Source organism: Dermacentor andersoni, chromosome 6 (genome assembly GCF_023375885.2).
Source record: "Dermacentor andersoni chromosome 6, qqDerAnde1_hic_scaffold, whole genome shotgun sequence".
Lineage (NCBI taxonomy): Eukaryota > Metazoa > Arthropoda > Arachnida > Ixodida > Ixodidae > Dermacentor > Dermacentor andersoni.
Window position 1 is genome coordinate 124671845 of NC_092819.1, and position 10710 is coordinate 124682554.

The 10710-nt window shown below is 50.4% G+C and overlaps 2 protein-coding genes across 2 annotated transcripts; both read left to right on the plus strand.

Annotated features, from left to right (window-relative positions):
• The first annotated feature begins 4995 nt into the window (after positions 1 to 4995).
• Positions 4996 to 5646, plus strand: LOC140219102 (arylamine N-acetyltransferase-like). Its single transcript, XM_072288984.1, has one exon. It carries the CDS (start codon positions 4996 to 4998, stop codon positions 5644 to 5646), a length of 651 nt encoding a protein of 216 aa, XP_072145085.1.
• A 2004-nt stretch (positions 5647 to 7650) lies between these two features.
• Positions 7651 to 8169, plus strand: LOC140219103 (uncharacterized). The gene has a single exon (XM_072288985.1). It carries the CDS (start codon positions 7651 to 7653, stop codon positions 8167 to 8169), a length of 519 nt encoding a protein of 172 aa, XP_072145086.1.
• Positions 8170 to 10710: the final 2541 nt, after the last annotated feature.

Sequence of the window (10710 nt, forward strand, 5' to 3'; positions counted from 1 at the left end):
TCCTCGATGACGTCGAAAAGCAGCCTTTGTATCGTCGGAGAAGACTTCTGATCTGTTGCTGCTTACTCATAGGAAGACTTGGATTCACGTCGAAGTCTGGTTCGGGGACAATGCTCATCGGGGTAGATGCGGCTGAATCCGAGAGGACAAAGGCATTGCTGGTTTCCACAATTTCCTCGATGTATGCGATTGTCGTGCCCTTGTTGATGTGCTTGAACTCTTGGCTGAAGTTGGTTAGCATAACTTCCACTTGCCCGCCGTGGAGTCGAGCGATCCCTCTTGCTACGCAAATTTCACGGTCGAGCAGTAGATGTTGGTCGCCCTCGATGACGCCTTCTACGTCAGCGGGTGTTTCAGTGCCGACGGAAATAATAATGCTGGCGCGCGGCGGGATGCTCACTTGATCTTCGAGCACACTCAAGGCGTGGTGACTACGACAGCTCTCCGGCGGTATCGCTTGATCTTGTGACAGCGTTATCGATTTCGACTTCAGGTCGATGACTGCGCCATGTTGATTCAGGAAGTCCATGCCGAGAATGACGTCTCGTGAACACTGTTGGAGGGCAACGAAGGTGGCAGGGTAAGTCCGGTCATGAACGGTAATTCTTGCCGTGCAGATCCCAGTCGGCGTAATCAGGTGTCCTCCAGCGGTGCGAATTTGAGGGCCTTCCCATGCAGTCTTAACTTTCCTCAACTGGGCGGCGATGGGTCCACTCATGACGGAGTAATCGGCTCCTGTGTCTACTAAGGCGGTGACTGCGTGGCCGTCGAGTAGCACGTCGAGGTCGGTGGTTCTTTGTCTTGCGTTACAGTTAGGTCTCGGCGTCGGATCACGGCTGCGTCGTGTTGAACTAAAGCTGGAACGTCGCGTCGTCAAGTCGTCTTTCGTCGGTGTAGTCTTGGCTTCCTGACTTCGTCGGGACGGCGGCGTGTCGTCATTAGGTCGTCGAGATGGTTTCTTCGTCTCTTCGTCGGCGGCGAAGGATCTTCGTCAGTTCGACGAACAGCAACCGCACCTCCATCGGTTGCTGCTTTTAGTTTTCCGGATACGGGCTCGCTGACGGGCCCCGGGCTGGGCCAGTGTATGGTCGGCGCTGCGGCGACAGGTAGCGGCCTGGTGATGGCGAACGCGATGGTCGTCGAGAGCTCCACTGAGTAGCGGCGAGGTAGTCGGCGATATCTCGAGGGCGTTCACCTAGCTGCGGGCGCGGAGCATTGACGGCGAAACCTCGCAGTCCCATCTCCCGGTATGGGCATCGGCGATACACATGGCCGGCTTCTCCGCAGTGATAGCAGAGCGGACGGTGGTCGGAGGCTCGCCAAATGTCCGTCTTCCTCGCGTAGGTGCGCTGGGCGACGGGTGGGCGTGCTGGCGGCGGCGGCGGCGGACGACGGAATCGCGTCGTTGCAGGGCCCTGGCGTGGTCGCGGAGGGGGACCTTGACGGCGTGCGACGGCGGCGTAGGTCATCGCTTCTGGCTGGGGCTGCGGTAATTGAGGTTGCACCTCAGGAACCCCAAGCGATCGCTGAACCTCATCTTTCACGATGTCAGCGATCGAAGCTACTTGAGGCTGCGACGAAGGCAGGACCTTGCGCAGTTCTTCGCGCACAATGGCCCTGATGGTCTTTTGAAGGTCGTCCGAACCCAGTCCTTGGATGGCATACTGCGGCGTGTGCCCCTGGCGGTTATATTGCCGGGTGCGCATCTCCAGAGTTTTCTCGATCATCGATGCCTCTGCAGAAAACTCAGCCACAGTCTTCGGTGGGTTACGAATAAGTCCGGCGAAAAGGTCTTGCTTGACGCCGCGCATCAGGAAGCGAACTTTTTTCTCCTCCGACATTTCCGGGTCGGGGTGCCGGAAAAGACGGGCCATCTCCTCCGTGAAGCTCGCGATCGTCTCGTGTGGCAGCTGCACTCAGGTTTCTAGTAGAGCTTGGGCTCGCTCTTTTCGCACGACGCTTGTAAACGTGTGCAAGAAGCCGCTTCGGAACAAGTCCCACGTCGTTAAGGTGGCTTCCCGATTCTCGAACCACGTCCTGGCGGCGTCTTCCAATGCGAAATAGACATGCCGCAGCTTGTCGTCGCTGTCCCAACTGTTAAACTTAGCGACCCTCTCATACGTCTCCAGCCAGCTTTCCGGGTCCTCAAATGTGGAACCGCGGAACGTCGGTGGCTCCCTGGGCTGCTGCAGAACAATTGGGGCTGCTCCGGCTGCCATTGGGGCTGTCTTCTTGGTCGTCTCTGGACGAACTTCTCTGACGCTCTTCTTGGTCGTCTCTGGTAGAATTCCGTGTTCCGGGGGCAGCTGGTGTAGCCGGCGGCGTGCTCGATGTTCCGGGACGGCGCTGGTGTTGTCTTTGCGGTCCGGGCTTGAATTACGGCTTGTCGGGGGCGTCCGGTACATGAACGTAAAGCACCTCCACCAGATGTCACGTGGTGGTGACGTTGAATAACACAGTAGCAATACTGTGAACGACAAAACAAACTTTTATTGGGCGAACCTGTGCCCACAAAACAGGCAACACTTATAGCACAACGATAGCGGCGAACACGCTCGGCGATCGTCAAAAATCTGATCAGCGGGTCAAGCGCGTCGGCTTTTATACAACAGTCGTCGAATGTTCCAGACTAATCGTTGGGACCCGCATGCCTTCCACAAAGTTCTACAACATTCGAGTCACGCGATGAAATCAGATAACACAAGGTTCGGCGACAACAGACAGCGGATAGAAGCATCGATAACTTTCCAGAAACTTCGGATACATGCAGACGCGTGCCGCGCTGTGCGATAACATTTGTTAGGCGGCGAAACGTGGTTGCCTGTTAAATATAAGTACACGTGTCAATATCGTCGCAGTGCTTGATGCGGGTGGTGTTGCTTTTCTTGTGAGAAGAGATAGAAATTAACTTCGTGTCTTCGTGCCTTGCTCTCTGATTGCTACGTAAGCACGTAAGTTAGTGAGGTTACGTCAGTACACAGTATGAAATATTTATTCACATCTTTTACAATAATGTCATGAGGTGGCGCAGTTTGGACACTGTTACACTCGATAAGTCTGGTCGGGCGCCATTCTTCCCTATATTTCGAATAAGGTTCTTTGTAACCTGCACACTTTCGTCTAGGTGCAAAACACAGGGCGTGTAATTAAGAACGAAGTGGCGCTAGAGTTCACGACTCTGTTGACAGTGTTTTTACCTAGTTTTAGTCGACTGAGCATTTTATGAATAGATAGCTTGCACGTGCAGTCACGGACGCAGCTTCTCATCGCGAAAATTCTCCAATATGGCGCGATGACGACGTAAGCGTATAATATTCCCTGCCGTGAGTAACCGCCTTCTTTGGAGGAAAGAAAGCTCAGGAGAGACCACGGCCCTACCGGCAGTATTGGAGCCACGCAATACGTCAGCAGACGCAGCTGCTCATCGAGATCGAGCCGGTTCACCAAGAAGACACCTTCGACGATGTTACTGCGAGCCTTCTATGCTAGAAAAAGCTTCATTCAGTGGTTGCTGGTAGTCAAGTACCCGGCTGTCCGTCAGAAATGTAGCCAAGCCGATAAAAACATAATGGTAATGTATACAATTATAAGATCTACAGTGATCATAAATCCGTCCTTCAATGTCAGGAAAGTATATTTTGTGTGCTCAGGACCTGTCTAACCAGAGATGCCAAACTAAACAAGATTCTATTTGCTGAATTATTGGACTACATTTAATATTGCGGTACCATTCCTTTACAGAATATCATGCTCCCAGTTCAATATTTGAAAATTGTTTAGAAATCTTTGCTACCTAACCAACCAATTACTACTAGAAAAATTACTGATGCCCCAACAGAACTTACGAGTGAACTCAACTGGTCCCATAGCCGTTCAAAATAGTGGCTTGTTGGGCTAGTTACATGGTTATGCTAAGAGTGCCGCCCAAGTTGAAACAGGAAAACCACGAAATGCAAGCGTAGATAAAGCGACAAGGAGGCAGCTGCCTACATTCCTTTCCAGCCATTGCCGCTTAGTCTATGTTTGGTTCTGTTTGTTTTTTTATCCTGTTTAAAACTTAGTATCATTTTCGTAGTGCAGCCGATAGTCGTATATTGTGTTGCTTGTTTTGCGAGGTTGTCCAGTGTAACCGGCGAAAAAAAAAAGAAAGACGAAGTCAGCGATACAGGGCCGATCATACACTATACCCGCGGTGCTGCAGCACATTGCCGCATATATTTTAGATAAAGGGGGGACTGCAGCCTGAGCATAAGGAAGTTCTGCTAGCATCCGATTCACATTTCCTGTGAGCAGGGAGAGTCATGTAAAGTTCGTTGTTCGGAAACAGATGTTCGGGGCCCGCGGTACAACTTCAGCGCAACAATTGAAGCAGGTTCGCTTGAGAGAGAGACAAAAATTTAGAAGAAAATTTCGCCTGCGTGCGTGTAGGTATTTACGTACTACTCTGTCTATAAATAGGGGGCAGCGGCAGAAATGCTCTAGGATGAGCCGAGTGGAAGGAAAAACAAAGCCGAACATAATATTATTAGTCACGGTATATATACATGAGACAAACGTGATGTTGCTCATGCAAACGTGCGGAGATGAAGTCCCGAGTTTGCGCTAGTTGCACAGAGTAAACTCCAAATAAGAGACATGACAAGTCCAGGGCTCTTTTCACCGCCACAAAACCTCGACTGCGGCTCCCAAAATGGGGAGTCATTCGAGCATCCAGACCCAGAGCTCTTCGCCGCAACGGCAAAGCGAAAGATAGACTTTGGTGGCTACCGCATGGGACCACTTAACCCGAAGGAACTGCTGCTTTGCCTTGATGTCCTGAAGCTAGAGCCCAGTGCCCTGAGAGTAAAGGACCTGGCCACCTTGAACACTCTCATCAAGGCCCACGTTGAAAGGATCCCATTTCAAAATATAGACGTGTTCCTCGGCCATCAGACGCCGCTTGATGACGACTCGGTGTTCTGCTAGGTGATTGAACAACGTCGCGGCGGCTGCTGCATGGAGCTCAATAACATCTTCGGCAGGCTTCTGCTGACATTGGGCTTCAAGTTCAACATTCGGGCTGCCCGGGCCCGCTGGAGCCGTCCAATGAACTCGTCACTCACTCCCCTAACAGACATGCTCTTATGCGTCGACCTAGACGAGGAAGGCGAGTACTTCGCTGATATGGGCTTCGGCGGTGGGCCGAACCCGTTCAAAGCGCTTCCTGTAGAAGGCGAGGCAGAGCCTTACCGTGCGCGCAGACTCGAAGAAGACGGTAACATCGAGGTGGCCATCAAGTGGACGGGACGCGATGGCGCATGGCCGACTTGGCGTCCCCTGTTTGACGTGTTTGCTCCACCGCAAAATTGGATCGACTTCGTCCCAGTGTACTGGTACTTGAAGCTGCACCCGCGATCGCTTCTCCGTCACACGCTCATGGTGGGGCGCTTCGATGACGATTCGTGGCTGATGCTAGTGGACGATCGCTTCTCTCGCCGCTCGACCATCGGGCAAGTGGACCAGCGTCACATCAAGGACGTGCAAGGAGTTCTTCGCCTCTTCGACACCGAGTTTGCTTTAAAACTGTATCCCGACGTGCTGACTTCGGCTAGTTGCTTGGACAACAATACCTTGTCGTCTTTTCTCAGTTCGGCTTGTCTCTTGTAGACGCTCAACATAGAAAAAACTATGATGACCATGCACTCAAGATAAATACTGCCTGCGCTGCCGTTCAAATATTACAGATAGGTGTTTATTTGTTTACTTATTTATTTATTTATTCATTTTCATATTTTATTTTATATAGAAATAAATGTAGACGAGATGAACGCCAGCTCCACAGCAATGATTTACGTCTACTGTGTCCTTTAACTAGGAACGCTACAATATTTTGGCGCAGCCGACAACTGACTCCAACATATGGGTGACATTTTTCCTCGAGGAGACCTCCGCAGAGAGGATCATCTTTTCGAGATACCAAGCTCAAGACAAACCAGCGGTGGAACTACTTCGCGAACTCAACTCGGCAGGACTCGCGAACCTGGTTTTAGAGAACGCTTCCATAGACATTGCTGAACTACGTCGGAAGGGTGCGGTGAAAGTGAACTTGCGTCTGGCGATCTTCGACGAATTAGTTCTCCAACCGTTGCGGCGGAATGATTCTGGATCACGGTCTTCGACAGAAGAGGTGAGCCTCGTTTTGAAAGCTCTTCAGCTACAAGAATACATGACGCAACAAAACGAACTGGTGACGTCACTTATAAGCTCTCTAAACGCTGAGAAGCTGGCGACTTATTTTGTAGAACCCGATGCGTTCGACGGCATGTCTTCAAGCCGAGAAAGTTGGCTTGAATTCTGCGAATATGCCGCTGAGAAGAACAAATGGCACTCTAATGAGGACAAGATTACCAACATGCGTTGTTATTTAAGAGGTATTGCACGGAAGTGGTACGATCTGCACATTATTGAAGATGTTGGCAACTCTTGGAACCAGTGGAAGGAAAAATTCTTGACGACATTCCGAAGCAACCCAGTGCAAAGATGGGACGCCGCGCTTAATTTCAAACTCAAGCAGGGCTCCCCCGTCGAGTATTTCTTTGAAAAACGCAGCCTGTTGAAGCTGGCCGAGCCTATGCTTCCTCCTTCTGCCATAGTAGCTCTAATAATGCACGGATTGCCCGCGGAAGTCCTGAAGCTAGTTCAAGCACGATCACCTAAAACTATAGACGGGCTCCTGGAGTGCCTTCACGACATACCATCTACTTCAAAAGAAAATATTACCGCTGGCTCAAGCCGTAATCCGCGAGAACCGAGCCAACTTGCAAGCAGTACAGAGAACTTGGGTTGGCGTGCTCCCAGAGGTCGAGTGAATAACGTCGACAATGACCGTGTCCCCCTACTTTCAGACGCTCAAGAGTCTCCGACGACAAAAAACTAATAAACGAGGGTGATCAGTCCGACCCGATGACCACAACTGAGGCTGTTTATTTAACTTGCTCTAGCCTACTTCACATTCCTGTCAAAGTGGGAAATAGACATATGATGGCTTTGGTTGACAGGGATGCTTCTGTGTCTATAATAAATGCCAAGCTGGTAGATTCAAGTCACCTGCATAGAGGAAGAGTACTACGGGTGCAAGGGTACGATGGAAAAGTGACAATGCATAATCAGTGGGCCTCAGTAAACATCGAGTTCCAAGGTCATGAAATAGAGAGTGAAGTACTGGTGATAACGGGGGTGACGTACGACTTTCTGCTATCCAGACCAGATATCAAGAAACTAAAAATCAACGTATACTGGGACGATGCAGTTTTAATGGAAGGACTATCAAGGGAAGAGACACCGCAAGATAGAAAAGATAACCTGCGAATTGTCAAGTGCGCGGATGATATTGCAACGACCTACCCTGAACTGGTATGCATTGTGTATCGTATCAGTTCAACGAGCGCAAGCTATCTTTGCGTGCTGGAACGACACGTGCATTTCCTTGCCCTCTGTTTCCACTACCCCCTTTCCCTCGATCTGGTATAAAATGCCCAGGGCAATAAACATAAGGGTTCACTGTTGTCTTGACACGCACGCTGTTGGTTTCTTCGACCGGGACCCGGTCGATACATGGTGTCAGAAGTGGGATGCTGAAGCCCTGTATGCCTGCAAGAGAAGACCAAGGACATGGAGTACGTAAAGCCACCGGAACCTCTGGGGCTGGCGACCAACGGAGGAAGGACGTGGAAGCTGTTCAGGCAAAAGTTTGATTTCTTTCTGGCAGCAACGGAATGCTCTGAAAAACCGAGGTCAGAGGCAGCGAAGACAGCACTTTTCTTCAGCGTGGCTGGTGAGGAGGCCCTCGAAGTTTACCATAACTTCACGTTCAGCGAAGGCGAGGACAAGCAAGACTATGCGACTGTCATAGGTAAACTTGAGGAATACTACGTCGAGCAACAAAACATAATCCACGAGCGTTACGTCTTCCGCTCTCGACTCCAGAAGGACGCTGAACCTTTTGAACAGTTCCTTCGCGCGCTGAAAAGACAAGCACAGTTCTGCAACTTCGGAACGTTGATGGACGAGATGGTGCCGGACCAAATTGTACTTGGTACTAACTCCCAGGGGCTCCGAGATAAAATGCTAATGGACAAGTTGCTTACCCTGGATAAATCTGTTGCTCTATGCAAGGCGGCGGAAACGTGAGCACGTGAGAACGCGCTGTGGCAGAAGACAGACGGGGAACATCACGTGCTTGCAGCATCGTCGATGCGAAGCGCTGCGCAAGGACCATGGCAAGTCTTTAAATGTTTCCGCTGCAGCCGAACACATACAGCACGACGCTGTCCAGCCTACGGGAAAACATGCTACTTGTGCAAGGAGCGTAATCATTTCTCATCATGCTGCGAAGCAAGAGAAACCGTCCGTGAGGTACAGCACGATTTTAGGACTCGGAACCAAAACGACGATTTCAATGTGTTGGACGTCGCCATCAGTAATATTAGCAGTGACCGGGACTGGATCATGACGGCAAATATTGAAGGCAAGGACATCAACTTCAAGATCGACCCAGGGTCTCAAGCAAACCTTATACCTCTGTCGCTTTTTCGAAAATTGAAAGCCGGTTTGCTGAAGACAAATCACGCAGTTCTACGGTCGCATAGAGGCAGCGTCATCAAACAGCTCGGCAGATTTTCGACGCACGTTACGACTGGTGACTGTAAGATATACACTTTCATTTTCGTTGTTAAGAAAGACCACAGCGCCCTCCTTGGTCTAAAAGCCTCAGAGGACTTGGGCATATCAAGCGGAATGTTGATGCTGTAACAACGAGCAGCCGCTGAGCGGTCGTCGAGGGATTTCCGCAGCTCTTTGAGGGAACAGGCCGTGTACAGCGCGTGTAGAGATTCACCCTTCGCGAGGATGCTATGCCCGTCATCCAGCCAGCCAGAGGAGTGCGTTTGGCGCTCCGAGAACCTCTCCGTGTGGAACTACAGCGAATGCAAGCGGAGGGCATCATTCAAAAAGTCAGAAGCCCGACAGATTGGGTAAGCCCACTGGTCATCGTGCTTAAAAAAGACAACAAGTTGCGGGTATGCATGGACCCAAGAAAAATTAATGAATCCCTTAAGAGGGAGCATTATCAGATGCCCCGCCGAGAAGACATAGAAGCGGAGCTTGCAGGCGCGAAGATGTTTTCTCGCCTTGACGCTAACGCCGGGTTTCATCAGATCCCTCTGGATGAGCAGTCTTTCAAAATATTTGCACGTTTGCAACTCCCTTTGGCCGTTATCGGTTTCTTCGACTGCCTTTTGGCATTTCATCGGCAAGCGAAGTATTTCAGGAGGCCCTCAATGAGATATTCGATAGCATGCCAGGTGTGCGTGTATATGTGGATGATGTGCTCATTTGGGGCGCTACCAGAGAAGAACACGATGACAGGCTGAGAAACGCGTTACGAGCAGCAGCAAAAGCGGGGCTGACATTTAGTGCGTCAAAATGCCTGTTCGGTGTTGAGGAAGTCTTATTTCTTGGTGACATCATCAGCAACAGGGGCACACGTCCTGACCCTGCTTTGGTCAAAGCACTGCTGAAGATGCCGGCACCACAGAACAAGCTAGCGGTACAAAGGCTCTTGGGCGTTGTCAACTACTTTGGCAAATACGTGCCGTCGCTCTCTCAGCGCGCTTCCATTTTGCGTTCGTTGCTAAAAACGATGTTGTGTTTGACTGGACGCCTAACCATGAGAGCGAGTTGGAGGCTATATGCAAAGAGCCCAGTAAATCGCCACTTCTAGCAATTTTCGAGCCCGGCAGAGAAACAAAGATAACATCAGACTCTTCTCAGTATGGTGTCGGCTCGGCACTGATGCAATGTCACGGAAGTAGCTCGAGGCCTGTGGCTTACGCTTCAAGAGCTCTGAGCGAATCGGAGCAACGCTATTCGCAAATCGAAAAGGAATCTCTGGCGTTGGTTTTCGGATGTGAAAAGTTTTATCACTTTGTATACAGTCACCCGTTCATTCTTGAGAGTGACCATCGCCCGTTAATTGACATACAAAAAAAGCCATTGCTGATATGCCGCCAAGAATACAACGTTTCTTTCTGCGGTTATTGAAATATAATTACAACTTGTCTTTTGTTCCCGGAAAGCAGATGGTGGTGGCAGACATGCTTTGCCGGGCACCTGCTCCTCAAAACGACACAGCCGCGCCCACAGGTGACGTCGAAGTTCACGGAGTCACCATAGTATCGGCACTCGTAAGTGAAAGAACCGCTTCAAGGCTTGCAAGTGAGACCGAGCGTGACCTATGTCTCAACCAGGTGCTACAAAAGCTTGGGCAGGGGTGTGCTGTGGAAGGTCCGCTAAAGCCTGTTGCTTCTCAGCTCTCTGTAGTAAAAGGAATCCTTTTGAAAGGAACGAAGGTGGTAGTGCCAAGCAGCCTGTGTTTGGAAATACTAAAGCGCATTCACGCAGGTCATCTCTGCATTGGAAAAATGCAAAGCCCGAGCAAGACAGTTATTATACTGGCCAAACCTCAATGCTGACATTGAAATGCTAATCCACAAATGTCCAGTGTGCCAGACTTATGCCTATAAGCAGCAGTCAGAACCACTCACTTTGCGCCCAACACCCACACAAGCCTGGTACCGTGTTGGTGTTGATTTGTTTCAGTACGGCGGCCAACATTACCTATGCGCCTATTACTCAATGTCGAACTTCCCTGACGTGTAAATATTGCCTAAT

Excerpts from the sequence above, each read along its gene's own strand:
- LOC140219102 (XM_072288984.1), top strand. The coding sequence starts at position 4,996 with ATGGAGCTCAATAACATCTTCGGCAGGCTTCTGCTGACATTGGGCTTC.
- LOC140219103 (XM_072288985.1), top strand. The coding sequence starts at position 7,651 with ATGGAGTACGTAAAGCCACCGGAACCTCTGGGGCTGGCGACCAACGGA.